The 22894-nt window shown below is 55.3% G+C and overlaps 3 protein-coding genes across 3 annotated transcripts; 1 reads left to right on the top strand and 2 right to left on the bottom strand.

Annotated features, from left to right (window-relative positions):
- Positions 1–4228: 4228 nt before the first annotated feature.
- On the bottom strand, positions 4229–15449 carry Lcn12 (lipocalin 12). Its single transcript, XM_052724723.1, is given in 5 exon segments — positions 4229–9676; positions 9806–9913; positions 9915–10069; positions 10936–11072; positions 11492–15449. Coding segments are annotated over 5 exon segments (672 nt in total). The 5' UTR covers positions 11636–15449; the 3' UTR covers positions 4229–9548.
- A 124-nt stretch (positions 15450–15573) lies between these two features.
- C8g (complement C8 gamma chain) lies at positions 15574–17548 on the bottom strand. The gene is made up of 7 exons (XM_052724721.1): positions 16990–17548; positions 16747–16883; positions 16493–16563; positions 16300–16401; positions 15934–16035; positions 15824–15862; positions 15574–15740 (listed from the first exon to the last, which is right to left on the bottom strand). Exons 1-7 carry the CDS (start codon positions 17125–17127, stop codon positions 15727–15729), a joined length of 603 nt encoding a protein of 200 aa, XP_052580681.1. The 5' UTR covers positions 17128–17548; the 3' UTR covers positions 15574–15726.
- Positions 17549–17638: 90 nt separating this feature from the next.
- Positions 17639–22293, top strand: Fbxw5 (F-box and WD repeat domain containing 5). The gene is made up of 9 exons (XM_052724720.1): positions 17639–17755; positions 18797–19012; positions 19242–19399; positions 19704–19878; positions 19957–20105; positions 20289–20721; positions 21034–21181; positions 21265–21477; positions 21557–22293. Exons 2-9 carry the CDS (start codon positions 18820–18822, stop codon positions 21798–21800), a joined length of 1713 nt encoding a protein of 570 aa, XP_052580680.1. The 5' UTR covers positions 17639–17755; positions 18797–18819; the 3' UTR covers positions 21801–22293.
- Positions 22294–22894: the final 601 nt, after the last annotated feature.

The following is a 22894-nucleotide window of genomic DNA, read 5'->3' as shown; positions in this document are numbered from 1 at the left end:
TGTAGGTGTGGCCCTGTTGGAGTAGATGTGGCCTTGTTGGAAGAAGTGTGTCACAGGAGGTGGGTTTTGAGGTTTCAGAAGCTCAAGCCAGGCCCAGTGTCTCTCTCTTCCTGCTGTCTGCAGATCTGGATGTAGAACTCTCAGCTACCTCTCCAGCACCATGTCTGCCTGCATGCCGCCATGCTTCCCGTCATGATGATAATGGACTAAATCTCTGAACTGTAAGCCAGCCCCAACTAAATGTTTTCCTTTGTAAGTGTTTCTGTGGTCATGGTGTCTCTTCACAGCAATAAAACCCCAACAAAGACAGTGAGTGTGCCTGCCATTCCATGAAGATTCCTTGATCAGGAGGCAGAGGCAGGTGGGTGGGTCTCTGTGAGTTGAAGGCAAGTCTGGTGTAGGTAGTGAGTTTCAGGCCAGCCAGGGCCAAAGAGTAAGACCCTATCTTTAAAAAAACAAACAAACAAACAAAAACCAAAACCAAAACCCCTTGAGCTGGGGCTGTTGAGATGACTCAGTTAAGAGAATTTGTTGCTCTTCCAGGGGACCTGAATTTGATTCCCAGCACCATGTCAGACGGCACATGACCACCTGTAACTACAGATCCAGAAGATCCAATGGAGCCTCTGCAGTCATCCCTCTACCCCCATACACTTAGATAAAAGATAAAGATAAATAGTATTTAAAAAGATTCCTTGGGGCTGGAGAGATGGCTCAGAAATTAAGAGCACTGGCTGCTCTTCCAGAGGACCCCTGTTTGATTCCCAATATCCACACGGCCGCTCACAATCCCCTGTAACTCCAGTCCTGGGGAATCCGATACCCTTTCTGACTTCTGAAGACATCAGGAATGCAAGCAGTGCACAGATACACATACAAGCAAAACACGGGTACACATAACATAAGAAGTTTTGTTTGTTTGTTTTGGTTTTTCAAGACAGGGTAGACTGCGTAGTTTTAGAGCCTGTCCTGGAACTCACTCTGTAGACCAGGCTGGTCTCGAACTCACAGAGATCTGCCAGCCTCTGCCTCCCGAGTGCTGGGATTAAAGGCGTGTGCCAACACTGCCCGGCCTAAAAGTTTTTTTTATAAAGATTCCTTAAGCTTTCTTGGGGATTCCTTCCTCTCACCTGCTTCCATAGCCCTCCATAACTACAGGTGTTTTCAGTTCCTGCAGACCAGTTTGCACTGTCTGTAAGGGGAGCCATGCTATACATGTCCCGATTGCCTGGACGCTCTTCACTCAGCTCAGTGAATTGACGTCCCAGCAGTTCATGGCATCTCTAGCCACAGGGTGTTAGTTACATTGTGCCGCCTTCCACAGTTGATCACCTTTCATCAACTGATGGCCGTGGGTATTATTTGCAGTTTGGGGGCATCACATATAAAGCTGCCAGGAACATTGAAGCACAAGTCTTTGTAGGGCCAAGTGCTTACTTCAATCATTGGGAACCCAGTGGAGAAGTGGAGAGGCACAGTTGGATCCCTGCTCCATCCAAAACCATAGGAAGGAACAGGAGCCCACAATACACTCAGATCATTTCTCTCCACTGTAAAAACTTAGGCAACGTTGTCACAGCTTGTGGATCTCCCATCTGATGCTGACCCAGGCCCATGCTGAGGGGCACATCACAGTAAGGGACCCCTTCTTTGAGTCACCCTTGAGAGGTATGAACCTCATGCCTATCTCACCGTCCAGGTGGCCACGGCTAGTTGCAAAGAAAATAAAGCTCCATGAGATGACACCCAGCGGCTGTCATCAAGCCAGGGCAGAGGCGGCCTGATTTGGGGGCACCCCAGTGCCTCTCTCCCCCAAGGCCAGCCACTCTTGTGTCATCCTCTATCTCCCTGAACAGCACAGTGCTCGTTCCCCCAGCTTAGGACAGGGCTAGGAGAGACCAAAAACTTAAAGTAAAGTGTCTCGCCGGGCGGTGGTGGCGCACGCCTTTAATCCCAGCACTCGGGAGGCAGAGCCAGGCGGATCTCTGTGAGTTCGAGGCCAGCCTGGGCTACCAAGTGAGTTCCAGGACAGGCGCAAAGCTACACAGAGAAACCCTGTCTCGAAAAACCAAAAAAAAAAAAAAAAAAAAGAAAGAAAGAAAAAAAAGTGTCTCTTCTTCAGAGTGCCACAGATTGGCATGAACACTGGTCACACAGAAGACCCACGAAAAGTCCCCTCCCAGCCAAGGGGCAGTCCATGTGAGTCACTCTGGAGCCCTGCAATGCTAAACTACACCCAGGAGGCCAGGAAGAGTCCAGTTGGCCCTTCTGGCAGTTCCTGAGCATAGATCCTGGGGACTCCCTGTCCAACCTAAGGTCAACTCCCTGTACTGTCCAGGTTCTGCCCAGGGTATCTCTTGCCCACAAGGGTGCTGTGCCATGGTGGCCATGATGCCCACTGCTCTAGAGATGGAGCAGAAAAGAACTCACTTTAACCCTAGACCACCTCCAAGGCCACCATGAGCACCTCAACTTGCCTCTCCCCGGTTCCAGGTCTAACTGACATCTCCTGTGTCTGTCACAGGAGGTAGGAGGATCTAGATCTCTATGACAGGCTCAGGCTTCTCTGGAGGGACTCCCAGACCTAGCGTGGGATTCTGCAATTGAAATCGCAGACTCCACGGCGGCCCGCACAACTCTGGCGCCCCCACCTGGCCATCATCATATTCCCCTAGAGGTTCCTGCAGACTCCCAAAGAGAAGCACACACCGAGGCCCTGACTGCTGCTGTGTCCTCTATCTGAGCCCAGAAGCCAATCTCCTTCTCACTTCCCTGCCCAGCCTCTTAGCCCAGTGGTCTCTTCCAAGTGGCAAGCAACAAGCGGCAGCCAGTGGGCAGTGCCTCTGAAGAGCTGTTTTTTGCAAGTTTCAGTCATGGTGCTGACAAACCACGGTCAGCAGCCCTGGGGTTACACAGCCTGGGGATCTCCAGGTCAGTGCCCTCCGTGAGGCCACCCTCCCTGACCACCAGGCTTGGCTCCAGCCGAGCCCCTCGTTACTCAGGCCGGGCTTTGACTCTGAAACCTTTACCTGGTAGTCTAGGATCAGTTTTAACCCCGAATCATCATCTGACGTGGAGTTCATCCAGACCACAGCAGCGACCAGGGTGGGGGTAAAAAGGCAGCATGGGGGTTCTTCCCTGACCGGTACTCTGACCACAGGCAAGCCCTTAGCCAAGCCGATCAAACACATTGTCTAATCCTGAGAGTCCTCAGTGACTGGGCATGCCAGGGGACCAGGACCTACCATTCTGCCCCTACCCATTCAGATAATGGCAGGGTAGGTTCTAGCCCCGATCCAAGAGTTGAGGACAGGCCCAAGGGACCAAGGAGAATCCTCAGCTAGGGACTTGATTTTCTTCCAAGGAGGTGCTGCTGGCGTTGCTGCCCCATTTCCCATCGAGAGGGTGGGCCCATCCCATGAGTAGGTCCTGTCCTTCACCCTTCCAACCCTCCTCCCTGGCCTGCTTCAGTCTGCCTGCCCCCATTTCCTTCCAAGCCTCAGCCTGAGCTCCCTCCTGTCCCTCTGCCTGAACTTTCAGCTCCCCGGCTGGTTATCTGACTCCTGCTGAGAGATGAAGGGCTCCCGCCCAGCCTAGTGGGGAAGGAGGGCTGCCCTGTCATGGTTGATGTTAGGGACCTTCTTCCCTACTTCCTCCACTTGCTCCCACCCCAAAAGTAAACAGCCTGAAGGGCTAGGATTAGACCTCCAAGTCCCCATTTTAAGCATGGTAGAGATGTCTCATATGCACAGAGGCCTGGGAAGTGAGATGGTTACAACTCTTTATCCTTCCCCACAGACCAAGAAGAGCAGAGGGACCCTTAGATCATGCCAGCAGCACACGTGTCCTGATCCTGTGGGTGTCCCCAGGGGGCTTCAGGGTGTGAGACACACGGGATAACTCTAAGACGAATTCAGAGGGGACAGGACAAGGGTAGTACCGGGAAAAGTAGTTCCCCTGGGGAAGGGATAGGTGTAAGACCTGGAGGGCCTGGAGGTCTTAGGACCCAGAAGGGAGGGATAAAGTACAAGTGTCTTGAGGGAGGGTCAGGTCTTTCACATGCCCAGTCCCCTGTCCAGCTGCTCCCTTCCACCTCCAGGAAACTGCAGGCTCAGCTCTGAAGCCCAGCAGGCTGGTCCAGGCCCAGCAGGCCCAGGTGGCGACGGGAGGCGGGGGGGGGGGGGGGGGGGGGGGGGGGGGGCAGCTCACAGGCCTGGTCCTTGTCCAGCTGATCCCATTTCACTTCCAGCAAACTGCAGGCTCAGCTCTGAAGCCCAGCAGGCTGGTCCAGGCCCAGCAGGCCCAGGTGGGGATGGGAGGGGCTGCTCACAGGCCAAAGTAAAGAGACTTATGTGGCCACTTGGCAGGGCTTAAAGGCTGGGTATGCTGTCCAGGCAGAGTTTGGCAACTTCTAACACAGGGTCTAGAATTGGAACCGAGAAGGAGCCCACCCTCATTCGGTGGCAACACCAAGCCCCATTCTCACCCACATCCAGCCGAGGATCCAGACGAGACTAAAATGTTCCCAACCCCCACACTGACCCACGTGTACTACCCTCCATCCCCGTGCTGATATTGCACTACCCCCTGCACTCTGACCACTGCTTGCCATCTGGTACACACCAGCTCTTGCTCTGACCCCTGCGTGATAGTGGCTGCATCCTAGCCCCTGCACACTCGCCTCTGCGTGCTGACCCCTTGCACTGACCCCTGAGTGATTCTGGCTGCATCCTAGCCCCTGCACACTCGCCTCTGCGTGCTGACCCCTTGCACTGACCCCTGAGTGATTCTGGCTGCATCCTAGCCCCTGCACACTCGCCTCTGCATACTGACCCCTTGGAAGCCCGAGAGGAGCAGAAGGGGATAGGACTTCCCTCTTGCATCTCACAAACATGGCCCCCTCCACAGTGGGATGGGAGGGAGCCTCTGCTTTTCCTGTGTCCCCCATATCCATGACTAGCAGGGGTGTGGAGGGCTCTGTGGAGAGGAGCAAGCAGGCTGAGGCATCGAGGCAACACCTATGCTCAACGAGGCCTCTGCACAACACTGCTCCTGTCTTCCAAGACTACACAGACAAGTATGTGTGTGGGGGGAGGCAGGCTATGACATCTCCATCTTACCAGAGGCTGTCCTGGAAGAAGCGTAGGGCAGTTCCCTGAAGCAGTGATAGCCTAACTGCTCTGTTTTAAGAGTGGGGGAATGGTTGAAGGCTATCCCCCCACTGCTGGATTCCAGGAGTTGGGGAGCCAACTGGTATGGGAAGGCCCTCCCACTCAATCGCCTACTCACAAGAGCTTGTTTCCTGTCTGGTCAGCTAGCTTTCAGCTCCATTTTCCTGAGTACACAGGGATGTGAAGACCCCATATGACTGTTTGGGGTCTTCCTACCACTGAGCTGACCAGCAGAAAAAGGGATCATCATCTTGGCTAGAGGGACTCATCTCTTATCACCAAGAGGAAGTTGGGTTTCTGCTTCAGAATAGGAGAGGGTGCTCACTGTGGGGGTCCCTGGGTCACCTTTTGTACTTCCATACCTACTAGTGAAGGTTACAGGACACCAACAACCCAAATTTAAGGTCAGTGAAGGTAAGGTCTTCTGGAAATTATGACCTTATGAGGGGTTAAGGGTAGCTCAGTATCGAGCACATGACCAGCACATGTGAGGCCCTGAGGCCCTGGGTTCCAGCCTCAGCATCACTAAAAGTCAAACAAACAGTGTCACTGGGGCTCCAGCTGGGGCAGAGGCCACGTGGAACTAATTTGGAGGCTGGCCTACAGCTTCCCACTTCTCCAAAATGTTGAGTGGAACTGAGTTTGAGAGGAAAAGAATGTGAAATGAAGGTTACGAAGACTGGAGGCCAAGCAGCCCCTATGACCTTTCCATGCCGTCTGCCGTACCCCACCCTAGACATCGTCTCCTGTACATTGATATGGAATCAGCTGGGGATACAGGTCAGAACACGAACCCCCCAACTGTGGGAGGGATCACTGCCTCTCTCCAGAGTTAAAGCTCTGTGGCTGTTCAAATGTGTGCTTCAGGCTGAAAGAGACATGGAACACACACACACACACACACACACACACACACACACACACACACACACACACGCCTCAGGGCTCTGTGGTGGTGGTGCCAGTCTGTGGCCCTCAGGGGCAGGCTGCTATGACAACCCTTCTTCTCTGCTCCATCTATCTCCCCAGTACATTTTTTCCCCCCAGAAATTGGTAGGTGAGACTCCACCTCTGCAGATTCTCATCCTTGTTAGGTCTGAGCTCTGCCATTTCCTCCTTTGGCTTTTCTGGGGCTTCTTCTCCTGGTCTTTGTCCAACTCATGGCCAACGGCTAGGCTGGTCCACCTGTTATGGGAGACCCTCATTCTTGAGAGACAGTTTACAGAGAAGGATTTTTTTTTTTAAGCAAACATTCCAAAGAGGACTGGAATGGACTGCTGTTGCTGCCAGAAGATGAGAAACTTGCCTAGGGGGTCCTGTGTTGTGAATTTTAAAGTTTTTAAAAAATATTTCTGAGGTGGGTGGCATATTGTTGTAAGTGACCCCTTTCCTATCAAATCATGGTGGGATCTATCTCTTTTTAGGGCATTTCCCCCATGATTCCTACAAAAGTGAATGTGAAAATCATGAATGCAAATAGTATTATAATGGAGTCGGGTCTTTGGAGGATCAGACCTTCTGTTAGTGGGAGAATGTCCTGGTGCCTCAGTTCCTAATATAGAAAGAGTATCCTCACTGCAGCATCAAGGATGTGTCGGAGTGCTCTCTGTGTCAGGAGCTCTGCAGCCATGTGCCCTGTGGACGCCGTTGTAGGGTGAGAACAGAGCCCATGCTGCTCTTACGTCCGGATTCAGCACCCTCTGCCACTGCAGCCTAGCTAGGTCAGGCTCTGGTGATTGTGGCTGGATCGGAACCCTCTGGCATGGCCCATGGGTGGCTCTTCTGACACCTGTCCCTGATGTCACATGGTGGTCAAACTCCCCTCCCTACAAGGAGGGTTTGGTTGATAGAAATGGCGGCTGAGCCTGCTCGGGCGTTTCGTGTGCCTATGGCGTTACTTTTCTCATCTGTGAGACAAGCATCCAGCAAGCAGCGCCTATCAGAGGAAAGGGTCACCTCAGTTCCAGCTCTAGGGAGTACATCCATCATGGCGAGGAAGAGCGGTAGCAGGAACCCGAGGCAGCTGACTGCATTGCACCCACAGTACGGAGGACTAGAGGGATGAATGCTAGCATTCAGCTCACTTTCTGCTTTCTCTCTCGTCCGAGATCCCAGTTCATCCATTCATCCGTCTGTCCATCTACATACCTACCTATTTACCCATCGACTGCCCTCCAGTCAGCCACCCATCTGTCCATGCATTATCCAGCCAGCCAATACAGTAAGATAGGCGTCTGTCACTTTCTCCAAGAGGTGCCATCTTGGATACATCTCGGATACAATTGAGGATAAAGGAGACCATGCCTCCCGTGTAGAGTTTGATGTGGGGGTCAGATATACAATTACATACCAGAATGGGGGTTGGTCTTATTGGTGTCAGCAGACTTCAGGTCTGCACCTACGGTGGCCCAGCCCTGTTCCCGAATGTGCTTGGTTTCTGGACAACTTGCTCAATAGGAAGGAAGTGGGCATGAGGCCAGGGGATGGAGAGGTCTACCATCAGAGGGATCCTAAACACTCCCACCCCCACAAGTCTTGCACCGCCCTACCGAGCAGTAGAAGCATTTCTAGGAGGGTAAAGGTTAAATCCAGTGGGCTATCTCTATATGCTATTTGCTGTCTATCAAGGCCAAAGGTTATGGAGTCATCTGCATGGATGGTTTTGGGTCATGACCTGCTTTGCCTGTCTGTTGGGGCCGAGATAAGGCTTAGGTATGGGTAGAGTAAGCAGTGGCTGCTGTTGTGGACTGGGTAAGGTGAACACTGTACTGACAACCTCTTTAGAGGTGTGCATTTGGAGCTGGGTTGCTTAGTTCTGGGTGCATTGCTTTGGACCCTCTGTGCCTCTCTATTTCTGAATGGCTTTTCTAGAATGGCCATCAGGCCTAGAAATGTTTGTCTCCACATCCCATAGGAAGAAGACATACCCTATCCTTTCTCCAGCCTGGGACAGCAGCATCCAGGCTTCCTTCTGTTCTGGGGTCTGACTGTTCCTGCCTGCCATCTGAGAACCAGTGGTCCAAGGGCATGCCCTGGGCCTACCACACCCCATCCTGTGGGCCCCAGAGCTCTGCTCGGCGCAGGTGTGGCCCGTGATTTCACACAGCTGGGAGTCAGGGGAGGTGTGGAATCTAGTTGTGGGGGTTGAGAAGCCAGTCTGGGGTTGTTCTTGCCTCTCACCCACCCCATGGTCACAGTGGTCACATTCTGGAGTCATAGGCAGTGTGTTTATTTGTGTGGAGAGTAGAGGCAGGGTGAGGCTGAGGCTGTACTGGCAGGAACCATTCCCTCTTCAGCAGATGTTTGGATCAGGTAACCAGTCTAATGGGGTGGAGACAGACAGTGTTGGGATGGCCGATGAGGAAGAGCAGCTGGGGAGAGACTTGGGAGGGATGAAAAGCAGGTAGACTGGGAGGTGGGCGGGAGATGAGACCAGAAGCGGCTCCAGGGAAAGGGCTTAGGAGGCATGCCCCTCGGAGTGCACCTCCGTCACGTCTGGGCTCCTCCAGAAGCCCCTCCATAGCCCTGCCTGTCCCCTCCGGATCCTAGATTTGTGGTAGATCTGGTGGTATGGCACCGTGAGGGTTATGGTTAGTGCAAACATGTATGTGACCCCAAATGCATGTTGTATGGGATGTGACCCAGGTGTGGTGACACAGGCCTAAAATACCAGCATCCGGGAAAACTAAAGCAAGAGACTCGTGATTGCCAGACCAGCCTGGCCTATACCTCAAGACCCTATCTCAGAATGACAAGGGAGCAAGGTGAACGTGTGTGTGTGTGTGTGTGTGTGTGTGTGTGTGTGTGTGTGTGTGTGTGTGTAGGTGTGTGTGAGCATGTGCCTGTCTGCATGTTTGTGGGCACATGCTCAGGTGTGCGAATGTGGTAGGTATGCACTGGAGGGGATATGATGAGGAAGGTCCTTGGCCAGGGTGGGGGTTGGGGGTCCTGATCCATCCATGAGAGGAGCGAGGCTGATGATGGGCTCAGCTCTGAAGCCCCTTGACCTTGGGCTCTCAGAGACTTTCCTGCTAGAAATAGGCTGTCCACATTCAAGGACTTCCCTGAATGAACTCCAGTCTCCTGTGAACAGGGAACTATCCTCCCAGGACAGGAGAACCAGTGTGGGGAGGGGGCAGCCTCGGATAGGGACCAGCGTTTGGAAGAAGTGGCCTGGGACTCAGATAAGAGCCACGAACACCTCTCTTCTGACTCAGGCTAACCTCTGTGAACAAGTACTTGGCTTCAGACTCTGGGACCACAATGCCCCATACACGCCCCCTGAGACTCTGCAGTGCCTGCCTGGAGAGGGGCCATTGGACTTGTGAAGGCCGGGAAGGTACCGCCATTGTCTCCAGATCCTATCTCCCTTTCCTATCATGCACGGCTTGCAAACCCATTACCAGTCACATCAGGGAAGATGAAATTATTCTTGGTGAGGTTCTGGGTTCTGGTCAGGCAGATGAACCTGTCTATCGTCTTATGAGGAAGCCTCCAGTTTCTACCTGTGGCCAGATGAGCACAGAGTGGCTCTCAGCACTTGGTGATGGTATTTGCCCTCAAGCCATCCCAAAGTCAGGCAGCACCACCCTGACCAGTGTTCTGCACAGGGGCCCAGGGAAGCAGGGGCTCACCCAGAAGGCTGACCCTGGTGATGGTCTGGCTGCTTGTTGTCCTGAGGGACAGCACCAGGGCGAAGTGGGTATAGTCTGTCTCGATCACCTGCACATCTTCTCTGTCTGCTCCAGTCCCTGACCCAGAGGGACATACACATAAGGTTCCCCAGGTGGCTCTGGTCCTCCCACCCAATGCCGCACTTACCTTTGTTTTCCATGGTGAACTCCCCAGGCTTCGTTGCTGGGATCAGGGTATAGGACCAAGTGTCACAGCGCTTGCCCCTGCAGGAGGGGTAGGTGGGGGGGGGGGCAGAGGGCTAAGGAAGCTAGCCAGGCTCACCCTGGTGGACCATTAAAAAAAATCAGGATGGCTCAGCAGTTAAGAGCACTGGCTGTTCTTCCAGAGGTCCTGAGTTCAGTTCCCAGCAACCACATGGTGGCTCACAACCATCTGTAATGAAATCTGGTGCCCTCTTCTGGCCTGCAGGTGTATATGCAGACAGAACACGGTATACATAATAAATAAATAAATCTTTAAAAAAAAATCAGCTATTTATTTGGAGAGGCCTATACCCCAGAAGGCTGCAGAGGACTGGAGCCCTCCCCACCTCCCCAGGCATCAGCTCCAGGGTCCTTTTAGTTACTCTGTACCCTTCCTGGCTCAGTGACTCCTGCTCACCCCAGCACCGGTCCTCAAATCCACAGGGACTTGCCATGCCAAAACGAAAGTTTCTGGGTATCAGAAGCTCACCTCCGCTGGCACCCAAGCCAACAAACTCCAGAAAGGGCAAAGAACAGACTTCAGATAGGGGCTGCCTGCCACTGGTAAGACTGTAGAAGAAGAGCCTGCCCAGGAGATCGAGGCAGGGCAGGCAGAACCATGACAGGGACAGAGAAAGAGGTCCTTGACCACACCCGAGTACTGAAAACCCACCAGCCTTCTCTCTCCAGAGTGACTCACCACAAGCCTCCCCTCTTGTATTCAGCCCATCACTGCGTCGGACTTTAGGAATGGTCATGAAGCAGGCTGTGCTAGACATGGTCTCTAGATGTGTTTCCTCAACCCACAGTGTGGCTGGGCCACACAAGGCTCCTGGAACACAGCCCCCAGTCCTTGACGGCTTGGAGAGCAAAGACAGCCCACTCACCGAGTCATGGTGTTGGTCACCCGAAAATGACTGTTGTCTTTTAGCTCAAACAATGCGATGTAGGGATTCAGCAAGTCCCGGTGCTCTCTCTTGTAGGCGTTACCGGCCAAACCATGGACAAACCATTCTCCCTGAAACTGCATGGCTGGTGATGGGCACAGCTAGCCCCTTCCCACACTACCCTGGGCAGCCCCCAGCCAGCCAGGACCCCTCCTCAGGAGTCAACTTCAGGCCAGGTCTGCATCCATGACGTGGGCAGAACTCTGAACCTGCTTTTAATCTCTCAGGTAGATGGTGGCCTTGGTCAGTAGCCAGGTGGCCTTCCCAAGCCTCTATTTGTCTCCCTTCACAGAGGGAGCGATTCGTGCAAACACAGACAGTACACACGGTCCTGCGTCCTTTTCTCAGGGAGGTCATGGGCTCGTTCAGGAGCTCTGGGTTCAGGTTCTGCCCTGGCCTCCCTGGGTAGTGCCCACGGGCCTGCATACACCTTCCCTCCACAAGCCGGGACCCCAGGCAGCTGCGACCTGTGTCTTCACCTTTGAAAGCCCTGTACCTTGTCATTTTCAAAGCTCGTCAGCTGGGGAAAGCCTTGAGGCTTGGCTGGAGTCTGGCCCTCCGGGATTTGGGGAAGAATAAGGATCAGCCACAGAGCCCACCAAGGGCCCATCCCAGCAGCGACGAGGCTCCAGAAGGACATGCCTGACTGAGGAATGGTTATTGGTGAAGCTTGCTCAGAAACCTGTTCCTTCATGGCCCACCTGGCCAATGCTCCTCCCTGGGAAGTGTGGCAGACCAGGTGGGTGTGGGAGGAGGGCAGGGCTGACCCTCCTTACATCCTAAACACCTGCCAGGGTCTCTTGGGTCCCAGCCAAGAAAAAGAAAGCCTGCCGGGTCCATCTTGTGACTCCAAACACCTGCTCTAAATGTCCCCACAAGTGGGACAGAAACTTGCCAATGTCCACCCTATCTGTCCTTCACGCCAAAGAACTACTTGTTCTAGGCAGGGATCGTGACTATCCCTAGTTTCCACAGCTTCTTACCCATGGGAATGGACTGCTGGCCCCCAAGCAGTTCCATAGCCCCTCATGTGCTAAAACCAGCGTAGCATAAGCACTGTTTACTGTGGGAACACAGAGCTAGTCAGAGGGAGAGGGAAGGGCCTCAGGAACACCAGGGCCAGGGAAGGAGTCCTGGGGCTATTTCAAAGGGACCTTCCATGCAGAGGGGAGGGAGGGGCTGGGGGAAGGACAATGTGGGAACGAGCTGGACTCTTATGCGAGCAGGCACAGAGGTGCAGGGCTTTTCCGAGTCTCATTCTCTAAGAGCAGGACCCTATAGGAGTAGGGCCCCATGGGAGCAAGGCCCTACAAGAATGGAGCCCTATGGAAGCGGGTCCCCAAGGAAGTGGGGTCCTATAGTTGCAAGGTGCAATAGAGCGGGATCCTGGGTAGGATCCTGCTAGAGGCCGTGAGAGGCAGGTGCGCCGTGCTCTCCCTGGTCACAGGCCCTTGGCTGACTCGAGAGACAGTTGTGCACACGTAATGGAGGGGATTCCAGCCCAAGCTTCCTGAAGGAGGTTCAGTGCCATCTTGGCCTGTTCTCTCTGCGGTCTTCTCTGCAGGGCAGGACACTTAGAAGACTTGGGGAGCACAGTAAGGCCAGACCAGGCCTCCAGACCCAGCCCAAGCAGGGCCCTTGGTGGACCAGGCCTTCCCAGGCCTGCTTGTCCTCGGGAGATAAGCCCCATGGTGAGGGAGGGCCCTAAGAAGTGTCCTGGCTTTGCTCTTTCCTAGGTCTTGGAGGTTGTTTCACTCCATCTCATCAAGACTGTCCTGAATTGAAGGCTGGGCAGCTCCTCCTACCTCTGATGTGATTGGTGGATCCTCCAGCCAATGCCCAGGGTGCCACACTAGATTGACAGCAACTAAACAATCCTGTCATCTTGGGACTGAAGGGGGTCTGGGGTCCTGTGTCGTGTCCTGAAACTGACCAAGGCCTTCTACAAGACCAGGGTTGGGGGTGGGGGTGGGGGCAGGTGATGACCGAGATCACGAAAAGCTTGGAGAAGCAGACAGCTCAGGGTGGAGACCATCCCACCGGCAACCTCTGCCATCCTGGAAGCAGGGCCCTCCTGCTCCTTCTCCCCTGTGCCTCCTCCCCATCCAGGACCTCTCGCTCGCTCGCTCTTTCTTCCTTCTACCTGCCCACCGTCCTCCTTGTCCTCCTCAGCCGCCTCCATCTTTCCTCCCAACAGGGACAGTCAGAGCAAAACGCCCCTCTGCCCTGTCTCCCCTCTCTGGGAAGACTCCTGAGTGCTGCCCTCTGCTCACATCCCTCACCCCAGAATTCTTTCCCAGGACACTGTCTTGAGTGGCAGGAGGCCCCTGAGAGGGCTGTAAACCGTCTTCATATTCACAGGACCACCTGTCCATAGAGCATCTGGGTGGACAGGAAGGGCAGGTGAACTGCTGCTTCTTCCTGCCTGCACAGCCCCTCATGTCCAGGCAAGGCAGGACAGGTCACCTGCTCTGCAGCCCCTCCAGGTCCTCTATTCCTGTGGTCTCAGGTAAAATGGTCAATTACATAGTGGCCTCTACAGATTTTTAAAGTTATTTCTTCTTAGATATTATACATTACCTATTAGAATTCAAAGGTTATATATAAATTATAACATTTGTGTATGAATATGTGTATGTACTGTATATATGCACATGTGTGTATGTGGCTGTGCAAGCACACACAGCTTATTTCATTGAGACAGGGTTCTCACTGAACCAGAACTATGCTGGACTGCAGCAAGCTTCATAACCCTCTTGTCTGTGTCCCCTCCCTTCGGTGCTGGGGGGAAGGAAGGACTGGCCATGGCAGAGATCCAAACTCATGTCTGCATAATCGAGCCACAAGCAATTCTTACTCACTAAGCCATCTCTCCAGCCCCTCTAAGAAATATTTTAAAATAAAAAAGATATGCATGGGCCAGTGAGATGGCTTGGCAGGTAAAGACACTTGTCTCTAAGGCTGACATTCTGAGTTTGATCCCCAGAATCTATTAAAGGTGGAAGGAGAGAACCAACTCCTGTAAGCTGCCCTCTGACCACCACAAGCATCCCCCAACCCATGTCAGGCAGACACACACACACACACACACACACACACACACACACACACACACCCCACACTCTGTGTGTGTGTGATATAGCTATCATTATTCTACCTAAAATTTTCAAATTTACCTGGAGCTATTTTAAAACACTTTAATGAAACTAAAATTTGTGTCAGTTCTAGAGCTCTGTGTCCTCACGCTGGCACAAAAGCTAATGGCTGCGTGGTCCAGGCTCAGCCCATTCAGACCCGCAGAAAACAAGGCAGAGATTAGAGGGGTGGGCCCTGGCCATGTGAGCTCAACCCCTACCAGAGTGAGACCATCACTTTCTGTTAGGGAACACAAGACCAGAAGGAAAAGGTGTTCCTGGGGCCAGGACAGTGAGGCCAAGGCCAGGCCCCAAAGACCAGGGTGCTCTTGTGAGCTCTATTTTTGTGGGTAGGATAGTCTCCTGAAATTCCTCCTTCCAAGGCCCTTGGTGGTCCTCTTTCCCTCCAGTCTGTTGTCCTGCCCTCCCAAAGTCCAGCTGCCCAGAGACCCTGGGTGACCAGAGCCTCCTCTGGGGCAGCTCTGGCCCCAGGAGCAGCCATGCGCCCCATTGCTACAGCTCTCACGCCTCCAAAGCAGGCCAGCAGACAAGACTTCGCCTGAAGGCCTTTGCTCTAGGAATCAGACAGCCATCTTGATAGTACTACAGCTCACTTGGGGTGTCCTGGGGCTGCAAGAGGGGAGGACATGGCGGGCTGGGGAGCCTAGGGGAGAGCCCACCTCTGCCTTCCTGTCGTTCCCAGGAGCAAGGACTTGACTATTTTGTGTCCCCAGGGCCTGGGGCACTTGAGAAATGTTCATCGAATGAACACTGGGAAGCGTCAGGCCACCAGCAAGGTGACATCTGAGGCAGGGGCAGAGGCAAGTCCAGCCATGTCTGGGGTGATGCCCAGTTCCCTGAACTCCAGTCCCGGCCTTTGGAGCCAAGCAAACCATCCCAGGTCTGGAAAGAAGAGTGCTCCTGTCTAGAAAGGCCCAACTCCTCCCTTATGGGGTGTGCACAACTTGCTTCTGTGACTGATAACCTTGACTACAGTCTGGGTAGGAGTTGCTGGGGAACAGCTGTATCAGGGGTTCAACCCACATGTTGAGAGCCCCATGCTCACCCCTGACTGGTCCATGAAGAAGGCTGCCTGCCCCCTGTTCCTGGAGTACAGCTTTCCACTGTATGTGCTCCAACTGCTCCCTTAAACCCACGCTGGTATCTTCCTGGCAAGTGCTCCTGGAACTATAGCTCTTTAGCCTCCAGGGTCAAGGGTCAGGAGGGGCCTAGAGGACTTGTTAGAAGGCCTGTGACCCTCTCCAGAGAAGGTACCCTAGGCAGGGCCCTGAGTCCCACCGGCCATGGGCGCTAAGCCAGCACAGTGGGCTGGGATGGGGGAGGCAGGGAAGGAAAGTGTCTCCGAGTAAGCCTTCACTGCAGAGAGGAAACAGGCTCAGGAGCTGGTGGAGCTCCCACTCAGGCTGACAGAAAAGACCCAGGGCCAAGTCTGATGTTTACTGAAAAGCCCCAGAACAGCAGAGCTGTGTGAAGGGTTCCTTCTGGGGACAGACAGGAGAGACTCCAAGAGCGAGTTCAGGGTGCTCAGAACTCTCTGAGGGCAGGCCACTGTCCACAGCTTCTCCGCCAGGTGGCCTCATCTCCGAACCTCTGCAGCAGACACAAGCCTTAGCAGGGGCAGAAAGGACCCTGACCTCAGCCCCGCTGCTCTGCCCTGCTCATCCACCACTCACCATTCAGGATGTGGAACTGGTCCGCAGTCTCGCAGAAACCTAGGGGCCCAGGCAGTAGTAAGGGAGGGCAGGGTGTCAGCCAGGAGGGGGACTGGGCCGGGGACACTCACCATACTTGGGAAAGAAAAAGATCTGGTGTTCTGTCAGGTTGGCTCCTCTGACTCGCTGCTCAAACACACTCAGGACAGAGTCACTCACGGGTAGTGAGCGGGCTGTGGGATAGACAGAGTTCCTGTGGTTTCAACAGGGCAATGGACCCAGGACACAGCCAGGTCAGCGGTCTGTCCCTGCCCCATCTAATCCCCACACTAGCCCACATGTAGCTGCTCCTTCCAGGGTGCCTGCTACTGAGAGTATCTGGATAGAAAGGGAATGGGGAGGGTGCGTATGTCCATCTGGGGTCACCCAGCCCATCAGGACAGCCCTTCCAGGATGCAAAGCACAAGGTCATATGTGGAAGCCGAATTAGCACGCACCATAGAGTTTCACAGTCAGCTTCCTCGCCTTCTCCAGATACAGGATGGCAAAGCTCTGGTAGTCAGTCTCGGCGACAACCACATGCACTGGCCCACGGGTCCCTGGGGATAAGGCAGAGCCACAGCAGCCACACATCAGCTCCTCACCTCACACAAGAGCCCTGCACCCTCTTGCGCGATGCCCTTGCCTCACCTCGGAGCAAGAAGCGGCCGGGGACCCCTGTGTCTTCAAAGAGTTGGCGTACCTGCCAACAGATCCCATTTCTGGGGAAGGAAGAAGGTATGGTATAAAGCGTCACTCAGGCTCTAGGAATTCCAACCCAGCTGGGGCCATATGGGATGTCTACCCAGGCCACAGAAGAGCTAGGGGTGAGGCTTAGGGTCAAGAGGACAGGGTAAGGTGGGCTCAGGGGCTGGGGTGAAGGTGGAGGCCGCACTGGGACTCACAGCTTTCGGAAGGTACTGACGACCATAGCTGTACCCTGGGGAGCTGTGTGCAATGTGGTGGCCTCGGCCCGGTGGCCCTGCTCCTGAAGAAAGCGGCATGCAGAGCCCACAGCCACAAGGAGCCACGTCCCTGCAAACTGGCAGTGGATCGGGAGGGCTCAGGACTGGCTGAGGGAACGGGCACCCTGAGCCAATCCTGCCAAGCTGCTCCTTTATCTACCCCCACTCACTCCCAGCTTTTACCTGCTGAGCATTGAAATTGGTCTGGGCCTGGATGGTGCTGATGGGGGATGTAGACCCAGAGGGCTTCCGAGCCCTTTGGCCCAGTGAACTGGTTGTCAAGAGCAGGGTGAAGAATAACACTGCCCCAGGGGACAGCATGGCGGTCCTGTCAGGCACAGCAGGTAACAGGACAGGGAGGTGGAGGGCTGCACTGTCCCAGGTCAGAGTCCACTGTCCAGTGCCACAGGAAGCACAGCCCAGGAAGTCCACATCTGTCTTCCGCTTACTGAACCCCTACCCCAAGCTAGGGGCCATCCTAGAACCTGGCCTGGACAGGAGCTTGGCATTGTGTCCCCAGTGCAAAATCTGAGTTGACTTCTGCACCCCGATTTCCACTTGAGGTCAGTGCTCAACCCTTGGCACGCCAGTAACTGGTCTTATCCCCACAGCCAACAACAACGTGCTCATAAAGCTACTTGTCCAAAGCCCAGCAGCAGAGAGAGCCGGCGCTGAGTCTCGAACCCGTCCAGCTGGGCCAGGCTCCTTACTGCCGCCCTTTCCAGGAGCCAGGAACAAGCACGGCTCTAGGAGCGCGAGAGCACGAGCGCGCGCAGGCGCATAAAGAAACGCCGGCCCAGACTCGGAGCCCGAGGCGCAGGCGCAAGAGAAGTGGCCATCGATGCCTCGGGGCTCAGGGCGTCGAGCCTGGCTCCTCGGTCAAGACGCGGAGGCGGGGGCTAGAGCGGCGGCGGAAGCGGGGCGCAGCGCAGCGGGCGGAGGCGCCGCGGTGAGTCCCGGCTTTGGCCCCGCCGTGCTTACCTGTGTCATCAGCCCTGTCCCTCGTCACCGGCCTTGTACCCCTTACGCCCAGTCCTGCCGTCCCCAGCCTGGTGCCCCCTTCGGTCTCCCTTTGCCCCCCGCACTGGCCTTCGTTTATTTTCTCGGGCCTTGTCCAGGTCATGAGCCTCGCCCTGCCTTCGCTGGCCTTTGCCACCTTCACAGGCCTTGTCCACTGTCACCAGCTTTTTTTCCTGCAATCCCTACTACACATGTACAGCTTTTGGTGGCCTTATCTGGCCAGTGGTGGCCTTGGCAGGCTGTCACCATCCTGCTCCACCGGGCAGTGTTCAGTAGGTGAATGAAGGAGCTGCTGCCCGGTCTGGCTAAGCAGCAAGGCCGATCCCCGCTGTCTGCTCTGACATTCAGAAACCCCATACACTCTGACCACCCTCCCGGCCAGGCTCTTTCCTGAGTCCACAAGGCAGAGGTCACTCACTAGCCAGGAGGAGCCCCTTCTCAGAAGAAAGTCAGCCCTAGCCTAAAGTCTTGGGGCAGCACGGTCAAAGACAGAGAGGGGTGTCTGTCACTTGGTCCTTACTACTAGAACTTAGCTGCCAGCTTGGGCAGCACAGACCTGTTTGCCTGGCCTTGGCACTCAGATGTCTCCCTGGGCTCAGGAGAATGGGGAGGGTGTCAGAGTCCCCCCCCCCCCCGGAGGTGTGAAGATGGGGACCACCTCCCACTCTTCAGGTTGCACTAGGCTGACTGGTACTGAGATGCTTACCATCTGGTCCAGCAAGTCCTTTGGTGCCCCTGGAGAATGTGAGGTGGTCAAACATTACTGTCTGGGTGCTTCAAGAAGTGTTAGGTGGGACAGTGCTCCTGGTACCCCCTGCACATGCTCAGTGCAGTGGAATTCTCAGCTGGGCAGTTGGTAGGGCTGGAGGAACAGCCAGGACTGCCATGTCTGGAGCACCAGGCCATCAGTCTCTCCCTGGGGTTGGGCGTGTGGAGGCCTGGGCTCAGAGCACCCACTGGTGGGTTTCAGGACCGTCTGGGCAGAATGTCACGATGGACGAGGGGGGCCTGCCCCTGCTCCCCGACAGCCTGGTCTACCAGATCTTCCTGAGCCTGGACCCTGCAGATGTGCTGACTGCTGGGCTGGTGTGCCGCCAGTGGCAGGCTGTGTCCCGGGATGAGTTCTTATGGAGGGAGCAGTTCTACCGGTACTACCATGTGGCTCGAGATGTGCCCCGCCATCCAGGTCAGTGCCCACACACAACCTGCAGGCCTCAGGGCAGGGGCTCATGGCTCGAGGACCTGGCACATGGGCCGTGTTGGGAGGAGGGAGTCTCTGTGATAGGTGAGACCTAATTGGTGAGTAGTGTGTTCCAGAGGCCCTACAGTACAGCTCTTGGTAGCCATGCTGTCAGCTCTTGGTCTTTATTAGTAAGGGAGGCTTGCATGCAGGAGTGACACCATATTGCCCACAGCGGCCACGTCCTGGTACGAGGAGTTCCGACGGCTCTATGACATGGTACCCTGTGTGGAGGTGCAGACACTGAAGGAGCACACCGACCAGGTCCTGCACCTCAGCTTTTCCCACTCGGGGTACCAGTTTGCTTCCTGCTCCAAGGACTGCACTGTGAAGGTGAGGGTGCCTCTCTCATGCAGCAGAACTCAGTGGGAAGAGAAGCCACTGGGGAGAAAAGCAGAGAGGGTCTGATAGGCCCTGGAGGCCTGATCTGGACCACACAAGACCCCAAGCTAAGAACAGCTCGAACCTCTGGCTCCAGGGGCCAGCCCTCTACATTGGTAGGGTGTGATAAGCGTGGGTGGTAAGGGCCTAGGACGAGATTCTTACCCCATGAGGACTCAACCCCCTCAGTGGAGAAGAGTCAAGACTTGCCGGAGTGAACTGGCCAGGTAATTACCGTGCAGCCCCTCTGGTACAGATCTGGAACAACGACCTGACCATCTCCCTGCTGCACAGTGCAGATATGAGGCCATACAACTGGAGCTACACCCAGTTCTCCCAGTTCAACCAAGATGACTCACTGCTGCTGGCCTCCGGGGTGTTCCTAGGGCCACACAACTCCTCCTCAGGCGAGATAGCTGTCATCAGCCTAGGTGAGTGTGGGCACTGGGTTGGGCTGCCCTCGTCGTTGTGCCTGTCAGCAGCATGCCCAGCTGTGGCCTTCCCCACAGACTCCTTCGTCCTGCTGTCCCGTGTGCGAAACAAGCCCTACGATGTGTTTGGCTGCTGGCTCACAGAAACCAGCCTCATTTCGGGGAACCTGCACCGCATTGGAGATATCACCTCCTGTTCAGTGCTGTGGCTCAACAATGCCTTCCAGGTTCAGACTGGGGCAGGGACAGGCTGGGCAGACAGGTGGGGTAGCGCAGGGGAAATAGAGAGGATGGTGTGGGAAGGGCTGGACGTGGAAGAGCAGATGCAGGACCTAGGGTAGGCTGCTCTCCAGGCCTGGCTCTCTGGCCAGCACCCACCTGTTGCGGGCCTTGGCTTGTGTCCCATGTAGGATGTGGAGTCAGAGAATGTGAACGTGGTAAAGCGGCTCTTTAAGATCCAGAACCTCAACGCTAGCACCATCCGTACAGTAATGGTGGCTGACTGCAGCCGCTTTGATAGCCCGGACCTCCTGCTGGATGCTGGCGACCAGCCTGGGCTCCCCTGCCGAGTCTTTGACCTAGGTGGGGACAGTGAAGAGGAGGAGGACCCTGACCCGGGTTTGCACACCTCTGGTTCTGGCCGTGTCAAGGAAGGTTTGCGGCGCATGTTGGATAGCATGTTGGATGGACATGCACAGCTATCAGATTGTGCACTGGAGACCAAGGTGGCTGAGCTGCTGGCTCAGAGCCACACCAAGCCCCCCGAGTCTAGTGATGCTGACACCAGGAACAAGTACCTCATCTTCACCACTGGCTGCCTCACCTACTCACCACATCAGATCGGTAATGATGGGCAGGGCAGAGCTGGGCCTGGGAGGGTCGACAGCCACTGTGGTGCTCCCCAGACAGCAAGTCCACAAGCACAGCTTGGATCGTGCCTTGGGATACAGCTCTGGCCTTGACACACTTGATTCTGTGTTAGAGTGGTGAAACCCAGGCAGGGGATTGGTTGGCCAGTGACCAGGTGGGCAGCCGTGCTTGAGTCGTAAGTGTCGGCAGTGCTTGTGGACCATGAGGGCTGTTCTTGGAGTGGGAGTGCCTGGTGGTGATGTCCCTGCAGGCTCCGGATGACCCCTCACCCTGGTCTCCATGCAGGCATCAAACAAATCCTGCCACACCAGATGACTACAGCAGGGCCTGTGCTGGGTGAGGGCCGGGGCTCCGATGCCTTCTTTGATGCACTGGACCATGTCATTGACGTGCATGGGCACATCATTGGCATGGGCCTGTCTCCTGATAACAGGTGGGCCTGGTGTGCTGGGTGGGACACCACAGATGGCCCCGATCTAATAGCATGCTTGTACCTAACATGTATCCCATGCTCAGGTACCTGTATGTGAACAGCCGTGCCTGGCCTCCTGGCTCAGTGGTAGCTGACCCCATGCAGCCACCACCCATTGCAGAGGAGATCGACCTGCTGGTGTTTGACCTCAAGACCATGCGGGAGGTGAAGCGGGCTCTGCGAGCGCACCGTGCCTACACCCCCAATGACGAGTGCTTCTTCATCTTCCTGGATGTCAGCAGGGATTTTGTGGCCAGGTGTGGGCTCAGGTGGGCCCCAGGGCTTGGGTACGGGCTCAGCAGGTGGGTGTGGGCTCATCCAGATGCTATCCCACAGTGGGGCTGAAGATCGGCATGGCTATATCTGGGACCGCCACTACAACATCTGCCTAGCCAAGCTGCGGCACGAGGATGTGGTCAACTCGGTGGCCTTTAGCCCCCAGGAGCAGGAGCTCCTGTTGACAGCCAGCGATGATGCCACTATCAAAGCCTGGCGTTCACCACGCACTGTCCGTGTCCTCCAGGCCCCGCGCCCACGCCCACGCCCCTTCTTCTCTTGGTTTACCAGCCACAGGCGCTGAAGGCATCAGGGACTCGAGCCACTGGGACCCACTGGGGAAAACCGTACCCCGCGGTTCTTTACTGCACCGGGGCAGAGTAGCTCATAGCAGTAATGCCTTAGGAGGGGACAGCCTGACCCCAGCACACTCACATGCAACTTGCTCACTTAGCCGTCAGGCTCAGCACTAGGGTAGCCCTTGTTGGCAGCACCAGAGACCCCATGTCAGCCTCTTGGCCAGCTTGGGGTACACGGGACAGTGGAAGTCCTGTTCTTCACCTACCCTTTCCCCTGGGCTGGCAGCTCACACAGCTCCAGACTGACCACTGCCTGGGTACCTTTTACACAGCAAAACCCACACCCTTGGATGTCCTGAGTGTACCTTGGGTGACAGGCCATAGGATCTGGCCTCTGATACTTTGCGCTACTGACTGAGCAGCCTGCAGTGGACCATGGGTGCTGCATGTTGCACTCATGAACTGTTTGGGTTAATGAATAAAAAGTTGGCAACAGCACATGCCATCTAGTCTGTTTATAGGGAGGGGCCCAGGCTCTGCCCGCCATTGTCATCCTGGTGACCTCTGCCCCAGGGATCCTCCGGGGGGCTGAAGAGGAAGTGCTGGTTCAGGTGTGTATCCCTGGACTTCAGGGATGCCTGTCCACGACTGGCTGAGTGCTGGTGGATGCAGGAGGTGGACACCGCCAAGCCTAGTTCAGTGCTTGGGAGAGGGTGAGCTTTAACACAGTGCCATCCGGAGAGAGCTCCTAGAGCAGGGTACAGTGGTACAGGCCTGTGATCCTTGCTCCTCAAGGGCTGAGGCAGGAGGATAGGGAGTTAAAAACCTGCCTGCACTACAGAACAAGTTCAGGGCTGATCTAGGCAACTGGGTTAGTCTCTGGCTTTAAAAAGTAAAAGAAAGTTGGGGGTTGTGGCTTAGTGGTAATAGTGCTTGCCTATCATGCCCTGGGTTCAATTTCCAGTGCCACCAAAACAAAGACTCCTAGAATGTGTGAGGACCCGAGGTGCAGAAGGGTAGCTTTAGGCCAGCCTGGGGGCTCCCATCATCTACCTTATCCAGTTAAGGGTTCTGTGTGTGATGGTGGCAGTCGGGAAGA

The sequence above is a fragment of the Peromyscus californicus genome, unplaced genomic scaffold (assembly GCF_007827085.1).
Source record: "Peromyscus californicus insignis strain IS unplaced genomic scaffold, ASM782708v3 Scaffold_7__1_contigs__length_154581171, whole genome shotgun sequence".
Classification (NCBI taxonomy): domain Eukaryota; kingdom Metazoa; phylum Chordata; class Mammalia; order Rodentia; family Cricetidae; genus Peromyscus; species Peromyscus californicus.
The sequence above is the reverse complement of the archived record's forward strand: the minus strand, read 5'-3'. Positions and strand labels throughout refer to the sequence as shown.

Excerpts from the sequence above, each read along its gene's own strand:
- C8g (XM_052724721.1), bottom strand. The coding sequence starts at position 17,127 with ATGCTGTCCCCTGGGGCAGTGTTATTCTTCACCCTGCTCTTGACAACC. Across the intron at positions 16,402-16,492 it reads CGGCCGCTTCTTGCTCCGAG|GGACCCGTGGGCCAGTGCAT; the intron begins GTGAGGCAAGGG and ends CCTTATCCCCAG. Across the intron at positions 15,863-15,933 it reads CTTTTTCTTTCCCAAGTATG|GTTTCTGCGAGACTGCGGAC; the intron begins GTGAGTGTCCCC and ends CTGGGCCCCTAG.
- Fbxw5 (XM_052724720.1), top strand. The coding sequence starts at position 18,820 with ATGGACGAGGGGGGCCTGCCCCTGCTCCCCGACAGCCTGGTCTACCAG. Across the intron at positions 20,722-21,033 it reads CTACTCACCACATCAGATCG|GCATCAAACAAATCCTGCCA; the intron begins GTAATGATGGGC and ends GTCTCCATGCAG. Across the intron at positions 21,478-21,556 it reads AGCAGGGATTTTGTGGCCAG|TGGGGCTGAAGATCGGCATG; the intron begins GTGTGGGCTCAG and ends GCTATCCCACAG.